Here is a 26,261-nt window from a genome sequence, read left to right on the forward strand (position 1 = left end):
CTGTTATTTCTCCGGTGCTAATTTTAGTTTCACTACCGGCAGCTTCTCGGGTAGAAGTGTAAATGTGTTGATAAATATTTATATATGTTTTTCGTAACCTTACTATTTATATAAAGCTACGTTTTCGGCAGACATGGAGTATCTAAACCAGAGTGGGTTCAGACAGCGTAAGTTACGTACGTGATTATTCCCATTGTGATTTAGACGCTTTAACAATGAGCGGATCTTATTTGCTATGTAAGACACGTATTTTATAATCAATTGTGATGCTGTGGTCAGTTGTGTGCTTGTTTGATTTTTAAATAATTGTTTGTTATTTAAACAAATCAGGCATGTTTGTTTTTATTTCCAATTATCTTTATTCTATCTCTGTTTACATATATATTTGCTTGTTTACATACATTCAATAAATCAGAAGGTGATCATCTACATGTCAGATTATTTGAAATGACTGTTTTAATTATGGGATAAGCCAAAGTGAATTGCAAAATAGGCATGAATCACATTCTTTGACATGTTGTGACTGTTTACTATGGGTTTTCACAGTCATTGATAGCTGGATGATAGCTGACTTGGATATGTTTCCTTGTATTTTAGAGCCGAACGTCAGGATGCGAGGGACCCCGGCGGACCCCAGTGACCCCGGTCTGTTATTTGACGACACTAGTGCTGGAGGGAACAAACCTGACCGCAGCGGTGTGGGAAAAGGCCCTGATGTGTATCCAGGACAGGGTTTGCTCTCAGACCCCATGTCTAACCTCGCCATGGCCTACGGCAGCAGTCTCGCCTCCCACGGCAAAGAAATGATGGACAAGAATGTATGTGATGTCTTGACACATCAAAGCCATTTTGTGTAGAATAGTCATGCGTGTGGACGTCTGGGAGTTTGTTGTTGCGAGGAAGAGCATGTGATGTTCACTGCTGTGTTCAAACAAGGCTGGTCTTGTTTTTCATAACAGAGTCGAGTGGTTATGTTTTGTGGGATATTAATTTGAGCTGGAGGGTTGATTTTGTGTTTTGCTTAACTTGGTTATTTTTTTGGAGTGGATTATTAAATGACTTGTTTCTCTGTTTGATCCACAGCTGGATCGGTTCATCCCCATCTCTAAGCTGAAGTACTATTTTGCAGTAGACACTGTATATGTGGGCAAGAAGCTTGGGCTGCTGGTTTTTCCCTACATGCATGACGTAAGACCACACTTACAGACCTACATAGTTATTTTGTCTTACTGCAATAAGAACTTCTGTGAAAAACTACACTTTAGCACACAAAGATAGAAAGTTCACTTTCAGAACAGGAATTTACATATAATGTACTCACCCCCTTGTCATCCAAGATGTCTTTTTTTCTTCAGTCATAAAGAAATAGTTTTTTGAGGAAAACATTATAGTATTTCTCTCCATATGATAGACTTCAGTGGTGCCCCGACTTTGAACTTCCAAAATGCAGTATAAATGCAGCTTCAAAGGGCTCTAAATCATCCCAGCCGAGGATGAAGGGACTTATCTAGGGAAGCAATCGGCTATTTTGCAAAAACATTTACAATTTATATACTTTTTTAACCTCTATACAGAGTACACACAAAGCTAGATAAGACAAGCATTAAAAAGTATATAAATTTTTTTTTTAGAATAGAATAGATAAGACCTTTCTTTCCTCGGCTGTGATCGTTTAGAGCAATTTGAAGCTGCATTTTCCTTAAAAATCATAATTTCCTTATGACTGAAGAAAGAGAGACATGAACATCTTGGATGACAAGGGGGTGAGTACATTATCTGTACATTTTTGTTCTGAATGTGAACTACTTCTTTAAGTGTGAGCTCAGTATAGTGTCTTTTGGACAATTAATTGCTTATTTACAATTAAGTGAAAATGTATTATAGTTAAAATGTATTTTAAATGCAATTCATTGTATCTTTATACAGCTAAAGTAAAGTTTACAAACACCTTGCAGAATCTGCAAAATGTTAATTAGTTTACCAAAATAAGAGGGATCATATAATATGCATGGTATTTTTTTTGTTTAGTACTGACCTGAATGAGATATTTCATATAAAATATGTTTACTTTTAGTCCACAAGAGAAAATAATAAGTTTACATACACTTAATTCTTAAGACTGTGTTGTTACTTAAATGATCCACAGCTTGAACTTTTCATGCGTTTTTATGTATTTGAACTCGTTCCAACAGTGTCTGTATGATTTTGAGATCCATCTTTCAGAAGGCAAAACAATGCATTAAGAGCCAGGGGTGTAAACTTTTGAAAGGAATGAGGCTGCATACATTTTTCTTATTTTGCCTAATTAGCATTTTTTTTTTTTTCATTTAGTACTGCCCTTCAGAAGCTACGGAATATCCTACATGTTTTCCAGAAAGAAAAATCAGTTAAATTTATCCTGATCTTCAAATTCACAAAGTTTTGACCTCCAGGCTCTTAAAGGAGAACTCCGGTGTGATATTGACCTAAAGTAAATAAACTACCGGTGCTTTTTCTGAGTTCTCAATGTCTCGTTTTAAATGTCAGGGCCCTTGGAAGTCTACCAATGAAGTGTGGAGCTACTTTGTGCCTCGTAAATGGTGTAAAACAGTGATTTATTTACATGGCTACTTCGATGCCCTATTGACTCTCATTGACAACCTGTTGTTAGCATCGGCTAACTGACCCCAGATTTCGGACTGCTGGACACAAACCGAGATGAGATATGCAAGGTACGTTCACCCTCGGTATCATGATTCAATACACTTTAGGTCAAAATCACACCGGACTTCTCCTTTAATGCTTTCTTCCTTCTGAAGCATCAGTGAGCGTTTGGACCTACTGTAATAGTTGCATATGAGTCCCTTAGTTGTTCTTAGTGTGAAAAGATCTCAAGGATCTCAAAATCATTCAGTCATTGTTGGAAAGGGTTGAAATACACAAAAAATACTGAAAAACCAAAGAATTTGTGGGGACCTAAAGACTTTTTCTGAAGAAAAAGGGACACTCAGCTATCACAAAAAACAAAAAAACAACAACAACAAAAAAACAGCTGTGGATCGGTCAGGTAACAACAAAAGTGTTAAGAATCGAGTGTATGTAAACTTTTAAACAGGGTCATTTTTATAAATTCAGCCATTATTTTCTCTTGTGGACTATATGTAACTGTGTTGTATGAAATCTCATTTAGGTCAGTACTAAATATAAAATACCATGCGTTTTGCATGATACATCTTATTTTGGAAAATTGTTAACATTGAGCAGATTCTGCAAGGTGTATGTAAACTTTTGACTTCAACTGTATGTAATTTCATAATTACTTATATTGTCTTTAAAGTTACTGTTAAATGTACTTACAAGCATTTATGATGAACTAAAATATAATTGAATGTCTTTTTTATTTAAACTTGTATGTCAGGCATTTAAATATATTTGTTATTACACATTTGTACACAATTTTAAAAATATACTTTTAAGTATATGTATGAATGTACGTTTGTGTAATTCTCTGCTCTCTGTAGAACTGGGAAGTAAGCTATCAGCAGGACACTCCAGTCGCCCCAAGGTTTGATATCAACGCCCCTGATCTCTACATTCCCGGTAAGACTCCAAACAGTTCATGAATTTTGATGAGTGCTGTGCAATTTAACAATGCAAATGAGTTCAGGGCTCTACAGTGCAACCATTTTAGTAGCATTTGCGATTAGCTAAAAAACTACTGCGCATTTGCTGAAAACTTCTACATGCGACTATGAAAAAATAGTACGGAGCCTCAGTGTGACTGACCTGATCAGCGTATTTATGTTTGCGATCAGGGAAGCGTCAAAGGTTTCTACTTACATGTTTTTGCAGCGTTGAGTAATGTATATCACAGACATATTTGTTGATTTATTGAACACATCCACTTACTGCTCAAAACACCGGCGTTTTGTTCAGCGCTTGTTCAGAGTTCTGCAAGCTCACTAATCCTCTCATTATAACAAACAGATTGTAGACAGGGTGTAAATAAGACATTGATTGTGCAGTGTAGGGAGCTTTGTTAAAGGAGGAGTTCACTTCCAGAACAAAAATTCACAGATAATTGTCCCTTGTCATCCAAGATTTTCATGCCTTTCTTTCTTCAGTCGTAAAGAAATGATGTTATTTTAGGAAAACATTTCAGGAATGTTCTCCATATAGTGGACTTCTATGGTGCCCATGAGATTGAACTTCCAAAATGCAGTTTAAATGCAGCTTCAAAGGGCTATAAAAGATCCCAGCTGAGGAAGAAGGGCTTATCTAGCAAAACGATCAGTTATTTTTTTTGAAAAACAAAAAACAATTACAATTCATATACCTCAAAAACTTGTCTTGTCTAGCTCTGAGATGTGCGTGTGTACTCCGGTTCAATACTGTTAGGGTATGTCGAAAAACTCCAATTTCATTTTTTTCTCCAACTTCAAAATTGTCCAACATTGCTGTTTTACCTTTTTTTGTAAAGGACATTTGACCTTCTCTGCACGGTCACTTTGTAAACCCTGGTTTTTGGAGTTGGAGGAGAAAATGAGTTGGGAGTTTTTTGACATACCCTAACTGTATTAAACCAAAGTACACATGCACATGTGCAGAGCTAGACAAGATGAGCATTTGAGGTTAAAAAGTATATAAATTCTATATTTTTTTTTAGAACATAACTTATCGTTTCGCTAGATAAGACCCTTTATTCCAGCCTGGGATCGTTTAGAGCCCTTAGAAGCTGCGTTGAAACTGCATTTTGGAAGTTTAAACTCCATAGCACTATAGACGTCCATTATATGGAAAACATTCCTGACATTTTCTCTTCAAAAAACTTTATTTCTTTACAACTGAAGAAACAAAGCTATGAACATCTTGATTGACAGGGTGGTCAATAAATTAGTAAATTAGCTGTACATTTTTGTTCTGTAAGTGAACTTCTCCTTTAATTATGATGAAACTTTGTGAGACCCTGGTGAACTAAGCAGAATGACTACTTTTAAGGGAGTTTGCAAATAATTCATTTAATATTTCTGTTTAAAATGTTATATTTAAAACATTAATCTCAACATGAATTTATGAATTTCATTTCACTCATGCCACCTTTGAGCCTCAACAAGCCACTTTTTTTATTTTATTTTTACATTTAATAAAATTGGGAAAATGCCATTACAAACGTAAAAAAAAAAAAAGCCACTGTAAATTACTTTAAGGCAGTTCCAGCCCTAAACAAACACACCTGTACCAGCGAATCGAGTTCTTACTAGGCATGCTACAAACTTCCAGGCAGGTGTGTTGAGGCAAGTTGAGGCTCTGCAGGACATCGGCCCGAGTTTGGGCACCCCGCTTTACGGAGTCAAATATCAACTCCTAATAATGGGAAGGCTATTTTTTTATCAGAATTTTTGATTATCGATCAGAAAGTGCTTCAAAAATTTTTGCCCCTAAAAAAATAAAAATAATCATAGGGCCCTGAGTGATGTTATTGCATAGTCATGGAAATAATACAGAAGATGTTGATTATATGCCTGTGTTTGTTTTGCTCTGACTCTGCAGTGATGGGGTTCATTACGTATATTTTGGTAGCAGGACTGGCTCTGGGCACACAGAACCGGTAAGAGCACTGAATGCTTATCTACAGCTGATACTGTGAGAATGGATGACCTCTGACCCAACATTGCCCTGCACAAATTAATCACACATCACACAACATTATTCTAGCTCTTAAAGATTGTCCTTTGACCCACTAAAGAAATCCAACAATGGGGACTTGTTTGCTCACTGATAACATTTTAGCTGACATGTTTTAAGTTTTTTCGTCTACTTAAAGGGATAGTTCACCCAAAAATGAAAATTTGATGTTTATCTGCTTACCCCCAGGGCATCCAAGATGTAGGTGACTTTGTTTTTTCAGAAGAACACAAACAAAGATTTTTTTAATGAAAATCGGTGCAGGCTGTCAGCCAAATGATGGAGGTGGATGGGCACCAGACCTTAAAAAAAACAAAAACATGCACAGACAAATCCAAATTACACCCTGCGGCTTGTGACGATACACTGATGTCCTAAGACACGAAACGATCGTTTTTTTGTGAGAAACTGAACAGTATTTATAGCATTTTTTACCTTTGATACACAGCCACGTCCACCTGTCCTGAGCACTAGCTTTTCATCCAGCTCATTACACGTGTACGCGCTCTGCCGTAGTATACGCAAACGGCGAAAAGTCCTGGATGAGTTTGCGCAAGCAAACGTAATCTTTTAGCTTTGAATCGGTTTGAACAATCAGGATAAGCGCAAATAATTACCATTTTGAATAGCCGCTATACACACAATCTCTGTGCACTGTGTAATCAATAAGTGTTGTATACATGCGACAGATCGCTTCCGGTGTTCTAGTATACTACGCCAGAGCGCGTTCACATGTGACGTGCCTGATGCTAAACTCGTGCTCAGGACAGATGGACGTGGCTGTGTATCAAAGGTAAAACATGATATAAATACTGTTCAGTTTCTCGCAAAAACCGATCGTTTCATGTCTTAGGTCATCAATGTATCGTCACGAGCCGCAGTGTGTAATTTGGATTTGTCTGTGCATGTTTTTGTTTACTTTTAAAGGTCTGGTGCCCATCCACTTCTATTATTTGGCTGACAGACTGCACCTGTTTTCGTTAAAAATCTTTGTTTGTGTTCTGCTGAGGAAACAAAGTCACCTACATCTTGGATGCCCTGGGGGTAAGCAGATAAACATCAAATTTTCATTTTTGGGTGAACTATCCCTTTAAGTGTGTAATAAACAGTCACGAAAGTGTCTTCTTTTTAAAGGTGCAGTGTGTAGATTTTTGCGGCATCTAGCGGCGAGGTTGTGAATTGCAACAGTCCACCGCTCACCCCTCCCTGTACAGAACTACGGAAGCCATTGCAGGATTAAAATCTCGCCGTTTTTGACAGCAACGAATAGTGAGATTTCTATTAAAACATAATTTAAGGAATTATATTTACTTAATCATTCAATAAAACAATGTTATTGTGAATATTACTGTTACTTGTTCATCACTGTGTCAGTGTTTTTTTCGCAAGAACAACAGTGATGAAACGCGATCTGTAGAGCAGTTTGTCCGTTTAGGGCTACTATAGAAACATAACGGCGACTTCCATGTGAGGGGACCCACGGTGTATGTAGATAAAAACGTATAATTCTAAGTTAATAAAAACATAATGGTTCTTTATGTAAGGTCTTTATACACCCCTGAAAACATAGTTATGTATATTATCTTGCACCTCTGTCTAGAGATCATCTTAAATATTACACAGTGCACCTTTAAGTAATTTAGTATGCTTTAGTATGTTAGTTAACACATCAAAATAAGTGCACTTCATTGTGTACAAATGCACATTCAACACAATTAAGCACATTTCTTTCACACTTCACAAGGATCAAGCACAGTTTTTGTAATAAACAACTATTTTTCTTTATTATATATATATATATATATATATATATATATATATATATACACACACAGTGTCCTCCACCAATTGGCACCCTTAGTAAATATGAGCAAAGGTGACTGTGAAAATAAATCTGCATTGTTTATCCTTTAGATCTTTCATTTGAAAAATTCACAAAATTCAAACCTTTCATTGAAGTAAAACGATAGAAAATGGGGGGATATCTCATTATGAAATAAATGTTTTTCTCTAGTTCACGTTGGCCACAATTATTGGCACCCCTAAAAATGTATCTAAGTAAAATATCTGTAAAGTATATTCCCATTAATATTACAATTGTTTTAGCACATCAGGGTGGCTAGGAGTATAAAATTGTCCAGTCATGACTTTCTGTTCCACAGGATTATAAGTATGAGGAACACAAAAGCCAAATTCCCTTAATCATCCATCACAAGAAGTAAAACCAAAGAATGTAGTTCTGCTGTGCAAAACAAGTTTGTTGAGCTTCACAAAATAGAAAGTGGCTGTAAGAAAAGAGCTAAAGCATTGAACATCCCCATTCCCACCATCAGGGCAATAATTAAGAAGTTCCAATCAACTAAAGATGTTACAAATCTGCCTAGAAGAGGACGTGTGTCTATATCATCCTAATGCACGATAAGGAGGAGAGTTTGAGTGGCCAAAGACTCTCCAAGGATCACAGAATTGCAGAGAATTGTTGAGTCTTAGGGTCAGAAAGCCTAAAATAAAATGATCAAACAGCCCCAACATCTCCACATGTTGTTTAAGAGGGTTTCAAGAAAAAATTCTCCTGGCTCACCCAAAACAAACTCCAGCATATTCAATTGTCAGACATGATTGGAACTTCAAACAGGACTGGCTTCTATGGTCAGATGAAACTAAAAATTTACTTTTTGGCAGCTAACCCTCCTGATGGTTTTGTTGCAGACAGGGATAAAAAAGTACCCCATGTCCACGGGTAAAAATACTGCTAAGTCTTTAATGTTGTGGACTTATTTTTCTGCCGGAGGTCCTGGACATCTTGTTAGATACAAGGCTTTATGGATTCTATCAAATACCAGCAGATAAAAAATCAAATCCTGACTGCCTCTGTTAGAAATCTTATAATGGTTGAATTGCTTAAATTGCATCTTCCAGCAGGATGATGATCCAAAACAAACATCAAAATGAACACAAAATTGTGTCACTGAGCACAGAATGAAGCATCCACCATGGCCGTCCCAGTTCCCTGACCTGAACCCTATATAGAAACTGAAGAGAAGCACCACCAACATGAAGCTGGGAAGAGAGAGATTCTGTTTGAAGGAATGGCCTCTGATCTCTTGTCAGGTGTTCTCCAAACTCATTAGACAGTGTTGGAGAAAACTCAGAACTGTTATCTTGGGAAAAGGACGTTGCAATAATTGGGTGCCAATAATAGTGGCCAATGTGAACTAGAGAAAAACATTTATTTCATAATGAGATTCCACCCCTAGGTTCTATTGATTTTCTTCAATGACAGGTTAGAATTTTGTGAATTTTTTTGAATGAAAGATCAAAAGGATGAATTATGCAGATTTATTTTCACATCCACTTTTGCTCACATTTACCATGGGTGCCAATATTAGTGGAGGGCACTGTATATATTAATGTTAATATTATTTATTTGTTTTTATTTATTAATTATTTTTTTTAAATGCACAGTTACACACAGAAAGCATTGGAAAGTGAGGAAATAATACTAAAACTTATAATGCTAAATTGTAATAATAATTATAATAATTAGTGTAATCATATATATTATAAGTAGTGCTGTCAGTGCTGATTAATCGCATCCAAAATAAAAGTTGTTGTTTACATAATATATGTGTGTGTACTGTGTATATTTATTATGTGTATATATAAATACACACACATACAGTATATATTTTGAGAATATTTTCTATATTTATTGTGAAATACATTTTTATTCATATAATTAATATTGTATATAAATATATTTAATATATAAACATAACATATTATATATATATATTTTATACACAATACACACATAATTTATGTAAACAACAACTTTTATTTTGGATGCGATTAATCGTTTGACAGCACTAAATATAATTAAAATAAATTGTCCTTTTAGCTTTAATTTCCAAGCAGCATTAGTATTAGCTATTAAATAAGAATCTTTCCCAGTTCATATTATATATAAAATAAAATAAAAACACTTTATTTATTTATTTATTGTGCATCTTCACAATGGGGAACTATGTTTTAATGATGTGTGGGAAAATGCTGAGACTTCCTTCTCTGTTTTTGTTGACGTTTTTTTCTGCCTGATTTTCTTTTTTCTGTTCTTGTTTTTAGGTTCTCCCCAGAGATTTTGGGCATTCAGGCCAGCTCAGCACTGGTGTGGCTCATTATTGAGGTTTTAGCTGTTCTTCTCAGTCTGTATCTAGTAACAGTTAACACTGACCTCACCACCATCGATCTGGTGGCCTTTTCTGGATACAAATATGTTGGGTAAGGTCATTAGTTAACAATATCATAATTTTATCACTGGTATCCATGTTCAAACAGATTCTGCTAGTGTTTTGGACTCTAGGTTGTGCTATAGGCTAGTCTTTTTAGAATTGAATTGCATTTATTTGAACTAAAAGTTAAAATGAAACTGAAAAATAAAGTGAAATGATTAATTCACACACTTAAAGGATTATATCAGCCAAAAATGAAGGACAATGCATTATTTATGGGTAGGATATTAGTAGAGAAGCTGTTTTTGTTAAGTTAGTTTCATTTATGTTTTCAATTTTGAAACGGTGTATAGTTTCTTAGCAGTTTTGTCCTTATATTACTGCAAGCTTAGTTTATTCTAAAACATATTAATTGCCAGTTGCATTGTTTTTGTAAAGGTTATTAAACAAAGTACCTTACTAAAAACTTACACATGTTGAATATATGTTTACTGATTTGCATACAGTGTACATTTTCTTCAAAGCAAGTGCTTTTGTGTGAGCAAATTCTTATTTGTTTTTTGTGTTTGCTTTCTCAGGATGATCGTGGGAGTGATAGCAGGACTTCTATTTGGCCGGACAGGATATTACCTCACTCTGCTCTGGTGCTGTGTCTCTATTTTTGTTTTTACGGTGCGTATTGAGACATAAGATGCTGTTATTTCTTACCTCTATCTGTAAATTTTTGTTCTGGAAGTGAACAACTACTTTAAAGTAACACACAGAAACTGCCATGTGAAAGTAGAGAAATTTCCAAAATAATAATATTTCTGCAATTAATCAAATCTTTTGATTATTTCTAGCATGTGTTTTAGTTAAGAAAATCAGTCGCAGTTTTGTTTTTGCACAAATCAGATGTTTAAGCAAATTGAAAATAATAAATATTTTTTTTAAACTAACACAATCCAAACACATTCAAACAATACCAGTCAAAAGTTTTTGGACTTCTGCTCACCAAGCCTGGTTTTATTTGATACAAAGTACAGCAAAAACCGGATTTTTTTTTTTAAAATATATGTTTTACTATTTAAAACAACTGTTTTCTATTTGAATACATTATAAATGTAATTTGTTCCTGTGATTAAACCTGAATTTTGAGCATCATTACTCCCGTCACATGATCCTTCAGAAACAATTCTAATTTGCTGATTTGCTGCTCAAAAACATTTATTATTATTATTACGTTGAAAATAGAGATGCACCGATTGCAATTTTCTTGGCCAATTCCGATTCTGATTTTTCAGTAAGTGTGACCTGCCAATTCCGATTTTTGCAGATTCCAATTTTTTTTAACAACAAAATAACTTTAACAACAAAATAAAGTGCTTTGTGCCTCCGAAAAAGGTATAAAATTAGTTCCTGTAGCTAACATAGTATAGTTATACTAACAAAAATCTTTTCCTCAATGTAATTTTTTTTTATTTTTTAATAAAAGAAATGAATTACATTACAGCATCATCTCATAAGAAAATAACTGTAACAAAATAAAGTGGTCTGAGCCTTGAAAACATTAGAAAAAAATATAAGTAACAAAGCAGTCTTACTTAAAAAAAATCTACTTTTCTTCAATGAATTTTATATGGAATTTTTTGTAAACATTAGCCTAAAGGATTTTCTCACAACAATAACTTTAATTAAAAAAAAGTGCACTGTGTCTTCAAACAGGTAGAAATACCAATACTAGTACTAAATGCTATTACTTGAGCATTAACGGCAAATTTTTCTTGATAAAGAGAAGCATTTCTGCCTTGTCACCAGTTAATCCAGCGGTACTACACTTCGGAACATTCATTCAGAGCTGCAAAATGTGCAGAGCGGGGGCGCGATCTACCACATGTCCAGCCAAGCTAAACAAGCGCGTGGTTCGTGGTTGTTCCCTCACGTTGTATTTTGGCCTTATAAATGTTAAAAACTGCGATCTTTGTGTCATCTTCACTCACACCAAAGACATGTTTACGTGCGACTGTGAGTGCACGCGCGTGGCTATGATGTAATTGCATGCGCCACTGGCAATAAAGGGATCGGCTAGGAATCGGCAAGGGGAGAAATTGACCGGCAGGTCACCGATCCGGGCCGATCATGCGAAAAAACGTCCGATTCCGATCACTAGCTTTGGTTTATCGTCACTAGATTTTTTCAGTTTTTTTTAGAAAGTAGAACAGCATTTATCTTAAACTGAAATATTTTGTAACATTATAAGTCTTTGTCATCACTTTTGATCAATTTAAAGCATCTTTGCTAAATAAAAGTATTAATTTTTGTAATAAAAAAGCAAGGTTGCATTTATTTGATCAAAAATACCGAAAAAAAAAACCCAGGAATATTACAAAATATACTTTAAAATAGACTTTATTCCTGTGATGCAAAGCTGAATTGTTATCAGCCACTACTCCAGTCTTAAGTAGCACGTGATTCTTCAGAAATAATTCTGATAAGCTGTAGGGATGCAACGATACCATTTTTTCAAAACCGATCCGATACCAAAAATTCTGAGTATCAGCCGATACCGATACCAGGCCGATATCAGTGGGGGTATTTTACCTTCAAAACTAAATTCACTTTGTCATTATGATTTATTTGTTTTAGGTAAAGAAAGAAATACCAAATCTGCTTGCACATTGTTGGATGAAAAAGGGGGGAAAAAGAGATACATGCATGAGTGCAATCAAATTCATAAATTCATATTAAGATTGATGTTTTAAAAATAACATTTTGAAAACAGAAATATTACAGATATAAATAACTGAACAGATATGCCAGCAGATGGCGGCAAGACACTGAATTAATTACTGAATCATATCATTCATTTGATTCGTTCGAACAGCTGGTTCATTCGGGAATAAAGCAAGTGACTCTGTTTGAATGGGAAATTCAATCATTTCACTAGATTCGTTTAAAAATGCACATTCATTCATAAACGAAACACCGCTGTGTTTGAATGGAGATGCACAGCGGCTCAGTTGTGACTTGTTACTTTTGATGACTAAATAGAGCAAAAATAATAACTTCTTATTTATTTACCTGCTGTATTAAGCAATATCTCATTTACAAACTTAGAAAGTATCACAAGCTGTCACTCGGTTCACAATATCACAAAGCTCTATTATAATCAACGAAGCTCTCTATACTGCACCGTCAGTCTCTTATATACACTCTCTCTACACTTTGTTTATGAAAGGATTGGTGAGATATGTCTGTGATACTTTATTCAACATTGCAAAAAAACGTAGAAACCTTTGTAGTTCCCCTGAGCGCAAACACAAATATGCTGATCGGGTCAGGCGCACATGGTGCTCCTAAATATTTTTTCATAGTCGCACGTACTCATTTTCGGTCGCACTGTAGGGCCCTGTTTTCTGTTCTTTTACAGCTTAGGGTTCTGATTTGAAAGTTTCTCTTGCCACTGAAACGCATCTGTCAAGGTTAGTTGCTTTGACTCGTCCTTTTTCCATTTGATTCGTGCAAAGTCCTTGTGTTCTTTAGCGTGATGGTTTTGAAGATGCTTGATTAAATTTGTGGTGTTGTAAATCGAAAGACTACTTCCACCTCTTGAAACTTTGGCTTTGCAAATATTACAATTTGCAGTGCTACTAGCTGCTGTATCAAGAGTCAAAATATATTTCCAAATCAGGGACTTTTTTACCGCACTGAGGTACAGTAGACTTTGCATGTGAAAGTTCCCTCTGAACTCGCCTCTCACACTCACGTCACATAATGCTTGTGTAAGCAGCGCAACGTATTTTAAATGTATTTTATTTTTAAGGCAATGTTTTAAAATAATTGTGTTATTGTATGAATTATTAGTTTTTACAGTAGACTATTATTTCTTGCTATTTATTTAATCAAACTCTGGTAACTGTATCGAATTTAGATCGGTCACGCATCACTGATATCCAATCCATTCAAAAAGCTTGGATTGGCGTCGATACCAATCCGGAGTATCGACGCAACCCTAATAAGATGATTTATTATTAGAATTATCAATGTTGGAAACAGTTGTGCTGCCAAATATTTTTTTTTAAACCTGTGATACTTTTTTCATGATTCCTTGAATTAAAAAGTTAAAAAGAACATAATTTATTCAAAATAGAAATCTTTTGTAACACTTTTTTTTAGCAATTTAACACATCCTTGTTAAATAAAGGTATCAATTTCTTCAAAAGAAAGAATAAAGAAAGAGAATAAAAATGTACTGACCCCAAACTTTTGAACAGATGTGTATATTGTTAAAAACGATTTCTGTTTTAAATAGATGCTGTTCTTTTTATCTTTTTATTCATCAAAGAATCCTGAAAAAAGTATCACAGCACAACTATTTCTAACATTGATAATAAATCAGCTTATTAGAATGATTTCTGAAGGATTGTGTGACACTGAATACTGGAGTAATGATGCTGAAAACAAAATCAAAATTAAATTAAAAATAAATTAGGTGTTAATGTATATTGACAGAAAAATGTTCACAAAATATACGTTTCACAATATTTCATTTTGTTCTGTATTTTTGATCAGATAAATGCAACCTTGATGAGCAGAAGAAACTTTTTCTGATAAATGCTGATATTATTATTATTATTACCATCTATTTATTTATTAAGGATGCATTAAGAGGAGACATTGCAGGCAAAAAACATTTTTTTTTCATGCATCTGCCAAGGTTGAGATTTTGGGCTTTTTGGTTTTTCATAAAGTGTTTTTTTTTTTTCAGACTAGTAGAAAGCAAACATCCAAAAGACACTGCTAAGTGTTTCATTTATAGCACTTTATCTATTTGTGTCAATAGATTTCAATTGCAATCCATATTTTTAAAGGCCGTTTTCTCAAAATGAGTTTTTCTTCTACACTGAGCCATAAATCTCCACTTTAGTAGCACTTACACACACCAAACTTTACATTTGTATTCCTGTCTATATCCTAAAGGTTTTTACAGAGGGATTTTTTTATATATATAATTTGCTTGATTTTATACGTTTTATTCCCCCCCAAAAATATTTTCTGTCTGTTTTAAGTATTTTCTGAATTATGGAGTGACAAAATGAGACGCCCAAAATCCCCTCTGTAAAAACATTTGACTCTAATACGTCAAAAAAAAAATTAAACAAGTATTTTAAAACTGACTTCATCCAGTGTTTAGATTTTTGTACTAAAATATATGCAAATTAGTGCATATTTCATTAAATAATGGCTCATTTGCATATTTAAACCTACGATTTTAGAAAACTTGTAATACAAAAAATGTTTGCAATTATCAATGTAATCAATCAACTGGGTAAGATGATGACTATTAGTTAACTTTTTTCCCTATTCACCTGCAGTGCAGTGTTGTTTTCGTCAACGATGACGAAATCATTTCGTTGACGCCACTTTTTTTCATGACGATAACGAAACGATGACGAGATAAAAATGGCTCGTTGATGACTAAAACATGACGAGACGTGTGTGAGTTTTCGTTGGCGAGACGAGAATAGACGAAAATGTTAGTGGGTGGTCCGTCAGACGTTTAAAATGCATGACATTTCCGCTTATTGTGCATACCAATCAAAACTTAAAACGTATATGCCGCTATGGCAAGCCGTTTTAGCATTAAATACTCTTTGCTATACTAGTATGGCAAGCCGTTTTAGCATTCCATCCTTGTTTGTCTTTTATGTTCTAAAACATTCCTTCATTATTGTAATTATTGGTGAAAATAGTCGATCCGGAAGCTCACATTGTGTTGAACTATAGATCTGCTATTTTCAGAACTTATAAGTGACACTACCCAACAGCAAAATACTTACTGACCTACATTAATTTGTTAAAAGACTACTTTTTTCCCTTTTTTTGACTAAAACTAGACTAAAACCTTTTTGACTTTTCGTCGACTAAAACTAGACTAAAACCTTTTTGACTTTTCGTCGACTAAAATTGGACTAAAACTATCACATATAGAAGTGACTAAAATTTGACTAAAACTAAGAAGCATTTTAGTCCAAAAGACTAAGACTAAGACTAAATCTAAGATGGTTGTCAAAAACAACACTGCTGCAGTGTCTCGCCTTAAATTGATCAAAAGTGACCGTACAGACATTCATAATGTTACAAAAGATGTCTGTTTTTCACTTTTTATTCATCAAATTGAATCCTGAAAAACAAAAATAGAAAGCAGCACAACTGTTTTCAACATTGATAATAATTAGAAAAGTTTCTTGCGCCGCAAATCTGCATATTAGAGTGATTTTGGATTTTGAAAGGATCATGTGACACTAAAAACCCAAAACTTTTGAACATTTCTGTATATGCTCATTTACACGCGTAATGATGTGTGAGAACTACGTATTGAATATTAAGCTAGCATTACAGCATATGCTTGAATGTCTACATAGTACAGCAGGTTTTAGTTTGAATCTCATGTAGGACCTGTTCTCAAGAGTCTAGATGTGAAGGTTCTTTGTGTTTGAATGGCAGATTCGCACAATGCGGTTAAAGATCCTGTCTGAAGCAGCCGCAGAGGGACGGTTAGTGCGGGGAGCTAAAAACCAGCTGCGAATGTACCTAACGATGGCCATCGCTGCAGCACAGCCCGTGTTCATGTACTGGCTGACCTTTCATCTGGTCAGATAAAAGCCGGCGATGACGTCGAGGAACAGCCATATCGTTTGTGCCGCAGCAGTCACAAACGTCTCTAGAGACATGAGCCTATTTGCACACATGTAATAAACCAATGGACACACATTGTGCAGCCTCACAGCACAATGTGAATGATCTGAACTGTAATTGCCCAGCCGTCTTTTGTATGTCTTTGGTTTGTACATTTCTAAGAGTCTCTGTTGGCTTTGTTTTTTTTTTTTTTGTATAATGTACAGTGTAATTGTATTTTTTTAATGTAAAACTCTTTATGTTTGCAAACCAAGGCTTGAGAAACATGTATGTGACTGTTTGGTGGCCACAACCCAATGAAACCGGCTCTGTATGTCTGTTGTGTATGTGTGATGATTTCTTTTAAACTAGTCTAATGATCTGTCCTTGTTGTCACGCTAACAGATGCATAAAGATACAGTCTTAAGGTTAGACAGCTTTGATGGCTCATTTAAAAAAAAAAAAAAAAAAATGAATTTGCTTCATACATTTCAGGGTGAATTGCATTTTTTGCTTTCATAATTTGTAAATGAAATAAATGGATGTTCCCAAGAGCTAGTTTGTATATTACTGAGTTACCATCATAGAAGTTATTTTGGTAATACATAACTGAATGATTATAATTGGATTATAACATACTCACAACTCTATGTTTAATACTTCCTGAAAACTGAAGAAATCAGCCTGATCATAACCGCCATCACAATGTGACACAGTAAAAGAAAAGGTTGTGCAACTAATGTTAGCTACAAATATATGAGAGAAACAAGTAGCTATGATGTTAATTTTAGCTATACTTTACTGAGTAATGACAAAGAAAGCCACTGTACTGGATTCATTTTGCTTCTTTAACCTCTTTTAGACTATTGGAAAGAAAACATGCAAAATACGCATGTAATTGTTTGTTTTATTTAAATCTGTACATTTTACAACACACATCTGTTATTTAAAATAGGTTTTATTTCATTTCAGCAGGACATATCAGACTTTACAGTTCCATATACAGTCAAACCAAAAACTATTCAGACACCAGATATCATTTTTTTAAATATTTTTTTACTAGTGGATGCATGACACTATAGTTCATTTATGTAAGTGAGGATAACAAAATAAGGTAAACGGTGACATATTATACCCAAACATTCTTCATACAGTGGACTGCCAGTAAAATTTGGGACCAAAAATTTGCAAAATGTTTAAGTTTTATTTTTATTTTTTATTGCTAATGCAACCTTTACACCACAGACTGAACAAAATGACCAAGCGTTGCTATTCAACCTTTATTACATACCTTTCTATCAAGGTTATCTGACGCTATCAATATTAATTTGTTCTGACACAGTTTAACACTGAGTTCTTTTCATATTTTATTACCATTTTCTAAACTATAGCAAATGAACTGATAATGTGAGAAATATTAAAGGTGTCTGAATAAATTTTGGTTTGATTGTATATTCTGAAGGTTTTTACTGAAGGGTTTGTTCATATATCATTCACACTGGTTTATATAACATGTTATTCTTAAGAACATGTAAAATCTTTTTCACTGTTCAGTATTTTGATTTATGAAATAACGAAAGGAGAAATCCAAAAAACCTTTTGTAAAAATCTAAAAAAGTATAATATGAAAAAAAAAACCAACAACACAATTTTGTGTTTGACAAACAATTTTATCCAGTGTTCAGAATTCTGTTAGCAGATGAGTGCATATTTTATTAGGTAAAGCCTTATTTGCATATTCAAACATACCATTTCTGAAAACTTGTAATACCAAACATTTTTATTAATGTAATCAAGTATCTCTTTCAATCAAAAGTTTTGCCATATTCACCTGTGGTGTCCTGCTTTAAACCCTAAAATACAGTTTTAGTTCAATTTCTTCAATTTAGTTCAACAGACAGCAGTCCTCAAGAAAGAACATGACAAAGTATAAACCAGTATTTAGTTTAAGTTTCCAATCTATTCCCTCATTTGAATCTTCTCCCTTTACTCTTCCTGCTACAGAACACACATTATGTGCATATTTTCCATTGATTTCAGGATATTGTAACTTAGAGTGCATCCGGAAAGTATTCACAGCGCTTCACTTTTTCCACATTTTGTTACGTTACAGCCTTATTCCAGAATGGAAAAAAAAATCACATGTACATAAGTACTCACAGCTTTTGCCATGACACTCAAAATTGAGCTCAGGTGCATCCTGTTTCCACTGACCATCCTTGAGATGTTTCTACAACTTAATTGGAGTCCACCTGTAGTAAATTCAGTTGATTGGACATGATTTGGAAAGGCCCTAGAGTTAACAGTGCATATCAGAGCACAAACCAAGCCATGAAGTCCAAGAAATTGTCTATAGACCTTAGAGACAGAATTGTATCGAGGCACAGATCTGGGAAGGGTACAGAAAAGTTTCTGTAGCATTGAAGGTCCTAATGAGCACAGTGGCCTCCATCCGTATATGGAAGAAGTTTGGAACCACCAAGACTCTTCATAGACTGGGCTGCCTGTTCAAACTGAGCAATTGGGTAAGAAAGGCCTTAGTCTCACTCTGAAAGATCTCCAGCGTTTCTCAGTGGAGAGAGAGGAAAACCTTCCAGAAGAACAACCATCTCTGCAGCACTCCACCAATCAGGCCTATATGGTAGAGTGGCCAGACGTAAGCCACTCCTCAGTAAAAGGCACATGACAGCCCGCCTGGTGTTTGCCCAAAGATACCTGAAAAACTCTCACACCATGAGAAACAAAGGTTGAACTCTTTGATCTAAATGCCAAGCGTCATGTCTGGAGGAAACCAGGCACTGCTCATCACCTGGCCAATACCATTCCTACAGTGAAGCTTGGTGGTGGCAGCATCATGCTGTGGAGATGTTTTGCAGCAAATCCTAGTCAGGATTGAGAGAAAGATGTATAAAATGTAGCAATGAACAGAGACATCCCTCAGACTGAGGCGACGGTTCATCCTTCAACAGGACAACGACCCTAAGCACACAGCCTAGATATCAAAGTAACACATAGTGGCTATGGGACAACTATGTGAATGTCCTTGAGTGACCCAGCCAGAGCCCACAGTTGAACCCAATTGAACATCTCTGGAGAGGTCTGAAAATGGCTGTGCAACGATGCTTCCCATCCAACCAAAATGGTCAAGTGCAGCTTGCTTTGTATATCCAAAGTTCTAGCTCTCCCGGTTTCCCTGCTTAAAAGCAGAATGCAGACTACTGCTGGTTTAAGAGAGGTACACTCATGCAAAAGTGTACACTGTTATTGGCTCTTGGCTGTAGTCTGTCTGGTGTGTTCTAGTGCAATTTTTAGTGCAGTCACATTGCCTATTGGCAATGCGAGGCAACGCCTCAGTGCTAGGCATAGCAAATGCTTTTATCCTAATGTATGGAAAACCAAACACAGTAAAGGTGGGACAAAACAGTATTTGAGTTTTCAGCAGTGCTGACCTTTAATAGGTGTAGACATGCATATGAACTGAGCGGTGCAACTGACTCAACAGCGGAAGGACAGCGTGAAACAAAGTCTTTAATACCAGCGCTGTTCTGTCCCACTTTGGGCGTGTTTAGCTTCCAATACTAATCTATCTTCAACACATTTTACACTAAACAACAGTTTAGGATTAAGACTCCTGGACTCTTTTTTTGAGTTTACATTAAAAAAAGGCTGTTTTATAAAAGAAGTCAGACTTTTTTGCAAAAGATAAGTTTTTGTTCTGTTTTTACACTTCTCATTCATTACTATGGCATCCGTAAATGCCAAATGACTGTCGTACAACTCTGACTGAAATTCAGTGACATCAAGGCTGTAACGTGATTGGTTATTAAGGCACACGCGATCCAAGTTGATCCAACGGTAGGTACAAAAACAGACCCTCGTTTCTCGCAAGAGCAGGTCCCGCCATTTGTAAACTGAATGTGCATGGCTTTCGGTATCGTCTACTTGCATTGATTTTTTTTTTTTTTTTTACTGACCTGAGAACAATGACACACAATCCTTTTTTACAAACATTTGAACATAACACTTTAAAGGATTACATTCTAGGCCTCAATGAGTCCACAGGCCTGCAGAACTTTAGAAACAGCTGGTATAAGATCATTGGCATAGCTCCAGAGATGATCATCTCTTATGAGCACTGTGTTTGGTGGATAGGTAATGTTTTTAAAGTGGTACATGCGAGCGATAGAATTGTTCACCCGGACCGTGGAGCTACTGGCCACACTGTCCAGCAGGCCATGAACAGTAGTCTTCAGAACCAACCGAGGATTTACTATAATCTTGTAATTGTTGAAAACATTGGGGTTGATGGGTACCCGATCGATATAATTCAAAATATTAGTTCCCCGTACGTTTTTCCATTTGTCTTGCTCATAATCCATATGAGCCTTTGCGGTATATGGGAACTGGTTATTCTCGAACTCAAAGCCCACATGTGAACCATACTTATTCTTAAGCTCAGGCAACAACTCCGTCCAGGTTTTCACTTTGGAAGGCAGAATGAGTTCATCCATGTCTTGTAGAGCCAGATAGCGACTTTGGTACATGTAACGATACACACAGTCATTAAGCGCCGGGATCTGCCCATAGTAGTGCAGCTGACCTGGCGATTTATATATCTCCCAGCCGTGAGACACGCTGATGTGCTTTTTAATCGTCCATGGGATGATCTCCACGAAACCTCTTGTCTCATAGTAGTCCAAAACCTTCTGTGTGTCTGAATCGCAGTTGGTTTTATATATCACCACCCTTTGAGCACCAAGCATTCTGAACATTTCCATGGACTGGACTAAATTCAGCACACTCTTGTAGTCGTACATGACAGAGATGCAGATTGTAAACTCATACGGGAAGGTTGTTGGAACGTCTCTGTTTCTAATAGGTTGAAAGGATTCTATGCTCTCCAAGTCGTCTCTGGCTGTTATTGCAACGTGCGTCGGTGTCAAACACATGTCATTAATTGGGCATGTGATGCTAGCAGTGCCATATTCAAAGTTAAAGTGGTCACTATGAATTGAGAATTCAGCTGGTGACGTCACGGTCCTCCCATCGCAGCACATCACACAACTGTAGGTCGCCTGCTCATGTCGGAGAACAATGGCAATTATCTTTATCTGTTTCTCATTGAAACGATGCTCCATGTAAGAGCCAATCACGTATGTGTTTAGGTGGCTGACTTTAATCACAGGCCTGTCCTTTACTTGAACATCACACGCCTTTGGAGATGGAGGACTGGTGGATGTGTGGTAGACGTGCTGTGTTTGGAGGAATGGTAAATGAGTTGGGAGATCAGAGTCTTTACTCTCATGGTTTTGCCCGGTAAGTATGGCATACGGTGCTATAGAGGAATCTTGGACGTAAATGAAGGCGATAAAGGAAAGTGTGAATAAAAAGCAAGAAAAATAAAAGAACTTCAATGCACAGATCTTCTTAGAAGGCTTTGCTTCTGATCCACTCTCTAGTTGGTCATATTTCACATCACATTTCCCTGAAAGAAAAGAAAGAACACAAATTCCATGATTGTCTCTATTAAAGCAACTAGGGGTGTAATGTATTATAATGATGTATTGATTTACAATTAGGACTGTCAATAAATAATTTGTTTCAAATCTAAATAATTGATCAATTTGATTATTAATTGATCTAATTAGTCACAAAAAATGAAATATCAATTTTTGCTTAAAAAATTGAAATGCCAGAAATTAAACAATTAAAGATTAATTGTTGCAGGCAGAAGCATATGCATGCGTACATGACTTACATGACGCTTCAAAAAACACAAAGTGAACATGATGGTAAAGTTTACAATATTAGTATGTTTTTATACACTCACCTATCCTTTCACTTAAAGGAGAAGTTCACTTCCAGAACAAAAATTTACACCCCCTTGTCATCCAAGATGTTCATCTCTTTCTTTCTTCAGTCTTAAAGAAATCGTTTTTTGAGGAAAACATTTCAAGATTTCTGTCCATGTAGTGGGCTTCTATGGTGCCTGTGAGTTCGAACTTCCAAAATGCAGTTTAAATGCAGCTTTAAAGGGCTCCAAATGATCCCAGCCAAGAAATAAGGGTCTTATACAATTTATATACTTTTTAACCTCAAATGCTTGTCTCGTCTAGCCCTGTGTGTACTCTGTGTATTCCGGTTGAAGGCAGTTAGGGTATGTCAAAAAACCTCTTTTTCTCCTCCAACTTCAAAATCGCCCTACATGGTTGTTTTAATAAATTGCCAATGTTTTTTAGAAAATGGTAGATTTTTCTAGATAAGACCCTTTCTTCCTTGGCTGGGATTGTTTAGAGCCCTTAGAAGCTGCATTTAAACTGCATTTTGGAAGTTCAAACTCGTGAGCACCATAGAAGTCCACTATAGAAAAATCCTGAAATGTTTTCCTCAATAAAAACAATTTATGACTAAGGAAAGAAAGACATGAACATCTTGGATGACAAGGGGGTGAGTAAATTATCTGTAAAGTTTTGTTCTGGAAGTGAACTTTTTTAAGATTCATCAACTTTTTGGTAGTATGGATTACAGTTGTGTTCACATTGTGCAGTTTTTGAAGCCTCATCTTTAGCCTCAGCGATTTGGCGTTATGTAATATATCATGATGATTTACAAGTTCAGAATTAGTGCTAAATCTGTGCAGATTTGGCTTAAATGAACTTGTCTGAGAAATGTATGTGTGAACGTAATTTATGAAAAGTATCTCACCAAATTAGCTAGCTGATTTTTACTCGCATTTGGCGGGTTGGCAGGTGTTAATTTGTGTTAATTTCAAACCCTGACAAACCTGACAATTTTTTTTTGTTTACTTTTGTTTTTAGTTGTGTTCATTTGAAGAAAATAAAGTCATTTACATATGGCATGGCATGAGGGTGTACCTGTGGGAACGTTTTTGCTAGACACGGAATACATACTAATAAGTACTTATCACTGCACAGTTTCCAACAGAAATGAACAATGAGTGGCGCTAAAATAGTGTTCATTTTCCCCCCGGAATAGATGAACGTACATATTGTATGTTTTATGTGACGTTGGTTTTGTACGTGTCACCGCAGTTTTCACTTGAAATGTCCGTTGAGTGGCGCTACGTACCATCTGCATTACACCTAGGCCTAAACCTACCCGAGATGAACAAAAAGCCAATGTGCATATCCTAAGTCCAATTCCATGCCAGCTGAGCTACCAAGCAAGCTTGTTACTTTCAGAATATGAAACCTATGGAGCTGTAATCATAACTGTGTACGAAAACGATTACAAATGCTCGCTTTTTTACTGCCTCTAGTGGACATTTATTTACTGCCTCTAGTGGACATGTCGACTGCCTCTTTCTTTTCAGAAACTATAAAAAATAATGATAGATGATAAAATGATAAATAATGATAGCGGCATGAACATTCAGTTTCATATTATCTAACAATGTATAATTTAAATGCAGAGTCTGGAAATCCCAGGAAAGTACCTGAATAGTTGTACATTTGAATGCTGACAGCTAAACACTATCATAACCTGTTTAGGCTAACGTTAGCTAGCTAGCGATACTTCTCTTCAAGGACATCTATTCGTATTCTTGATAATCACTAACTTGCCTTCATAGTCATGAACACATTTTTTAAATATTGTAATATTTTAAAGTCTTTATTATTTTTCAACTCTACAGCTGTGCAATAAAATTCCCTTCAAATATTAACTTTTCATTCATAAAGATTACATGGGAAAAAATGTATTTTCAGGAAAACTTCTTTTTAAGATAAAAAAACGACATGAAATTACCCATATAACTAGAAGATGGCAGCAGAGGATCAGTCATTGGCTGCAGCTGCCATTTCAACTCCCTAGTCTTTTCAAGACCTCTTGCTTTTTGATTTATTATAAAACTACTAGTATAATAAATTGTAGAACTTTTACCACACCTAAGTATGTAGTATAGCATGTGCAGAAAGTCATTAAAATAAATAAATAAATAAGCTCAGACACAAACAGCCCATAAGGGTGAATTATTTACTTATATATAGTTCACTACAAATTAAATAAGTTAATTATTAATGGTATAAAATTAAATAATGCACTCAATACGAATCAATATAAATTTTTAATATTTTATATAATTTAATAACTACATCTTTCAGCTTTATCTTGAACTGAAAACGTTATTAAATAGCCTATATTTAACCAACACAAACTTGTTACTGCTGTAGTTTTGTTACTCTGAATTTAGTCTGAATCATTTAATGCACAGCTCTTTTTTTTAACATCAGCTTGTCAGATGTTTCGTCCGGTTATTACTGTCAATCATAGCAATGACTCGTGCATATTTAGCCGATTTACTTATTTTTTTAAACTTGCATTTGTCAGTCTTGAAATTATATACATGGACGTTCGGTCCTCTTAGACAAACAAAACATTTCTTCATTTGTGAGTGGATTATGTAGAGAAAACGAGCAAAATGCATTCCTATTACGGCAGTACACTTGACTGGAAATGACTGAGCTGGCTTGTCTAAAACAAGGTAGTAATATGTGCATATGGTCAATTGTGACCGTTGGGATGTGTATACTGAAATAACATATTTCTGCAATCATCAATTGTTATATATCTTAGCCCAGCTATTTTAAACTGTTTCATCACATTCTAGGGTTATACTATGCATAAAAACCTGTATTCAACACTGATAGGGATACTGAGATGAATTCACCAGTCACTATTGTGACCAATCAGTCTATGACCACTCTCAACAAAACCGAATATTTGTGAATTAATATATATTAATACTAGACACCTTAAAATATTGTCATATCTTTATGTTAACATACTTTACTAGCCTTTCGTTTTGAAGCTTTGTTGCAACCATCATCTTCTCATGGTGCAAACAGGAATTAAAATGCTTTGGTCATGTGAAAATTTGTAATAACCATGTGAAACTGCACATATTTAATTAAGACCCTTTATTTTTCAATATTTGCAGGAATATTTATATCTGGGCCATTTTTTGCAATGCTGACTTTTGCCAGGGTTTTAAAGGGTTTTTAACTTTTGCCAGTACAGTAATCTCAATAAGAAAATGTATATTCCAATATCAGGAATAGCTGTCTCTATACAGGATTAATGATCTACTGTGTTAATTCATTTAAATTCATTTCAAACTCTATTAAAATGGTTTAACATTTGTTTAACACTGTATTAACATTTAAAAAAATCAACTAAAATGGCTAGAGGATGATTCATTCGGTTATTCAAGTTCTCCATTCTATTAAAATTGGGGCTATACTCAGGGAACAAACACTCCTTGCAGGTGAGAGACCCATTATCATCTTCTGCTCATTTGTTGTGATAACAATTTTATAACCTCCAGTAGTCCACATTAACACCCATTTCTCATTATGGCATATATGTGATCCTGGACCACGAAACCAATCATAAGGGTTATATTTTAGAAATTTAGATTTAAGCTTCATGAATAAATAAGCTTTCAATTTGTGTATGGTTTGTTAGGATAAGACAATATTTGGCTGAGATACAACTACTTGTCAGAGGTTTTGAATGCCATTTTGCACTTTTAATGTTTAACTTTAAAGTTTAGCCTTACAATACATGTATGTGAGGAGCGCTTTTAAAATAGAATATAGCCTACTTATAAGTTCTACGAACAGTCTACATCTAACGGTACACATGCACGCACTTCCTGCAGTTCTGCGCGGTTTTATAATAAATGTT

The 26,261-nt window shown here is 35.3% G+C and overlaps 2 protein-coding genes across 3 annotated transcripts in view; one reads left to right on the forward strand and one right to left on the reverse strand.

Moving 5' to 3' along the window:
* Positions 1 to 6: 6 nt before the first annotated feature.
* yif1b (Yip1 interacting factor homolog B (S. cerevisiae)) lies at positions 7 to 17,107 on the forward strand. 2 transcript variants are annotated; one of them, XM_073850452.1, is made up of 8 exons: positions 7 to 176; positions 598 to 818; positions 1,084 to 1,188; positions 3,501 to 3,579; positions 5,530 to 5,587; positions 9,790 to 9,945; positions 10,475 to 10,568; positions 16,383 to 17,107. In XM_073850452.1, the coding sequence occupies exons 1-8, from the start codon at positions 134 to 136 to the stop codon at positions 16,536 to 16,538; spliced, it is 912 nt and encodes a 303-aa protein (XP_073706553.1). In that variant the 5' UTR covers positions 7 to 133; the 3' UTR covers positions 16,539 to 17,107. The 2 variants fall into 2 exon arrangements, with proteins under 2 accessions (XP_073706553.1, XP_073706554.1); XM_073850453.1 differs by having other exon boundaries at positions 7 to 167.
* A 386-nt stretch (positions 17,108 to 17,493) lies between these two features.
* Positions 17,494 to 26,261, reverse strand: part of LOC141345950 (uncharacterized) — a 9,767-nt gene continuing 999 nt past the window's right edge. The window contains exon 2 of the mRNA XM_073850871.1: positions 17,494 to 22,038. Within this exon, the coding sequence (XP_073706972.1) occupies positions 20,594 to 22,038 (1,445 nt within the window). The 3' untranslated portion in view covers positions 17,494 to 20,593. The remainder of the gene's footprint in view (positions 22,039 to 26,261) is intronic.

The sequence above is a fragment of the Garra rufa genome, chromosome 11 (genome assembly GCF_049309525.1).
Source record: "Garra rufa chromosome 11, GarRuf1.0, whole genome shotgun sequence".
Classification (NCBI taxonomy): Eukaryota; Metazoa; Chordata; class Actinopteri; order Cypriniformes; family Cyprinidae; genus Garra; species Garra rufa.

Excerpts from the sequence above, each read along its gene's own strand:
- yif1b (XM_073850452.1), top strand. The coding sequence starts at position 134 with ATGGAGTATCTAAACCAGAGTGGGTTCAGACAGCGTAAGTTAC. Across the intron at positions 819-1,083 it reads AAGAAATGATGGACAAGAAT|CTGGATCGGTTCATCCCCAT; the intron begins GTATGTGATGTC and ends TTTGATCCACAG. Across the intron at positions 1,189-3,500 it reads TTTTTCCCTACATGCATGAC|AACTGGGAAGTAAGCTATCA; the intron begins GTAAGACCACAC and ends TGCTCTCTGTAG.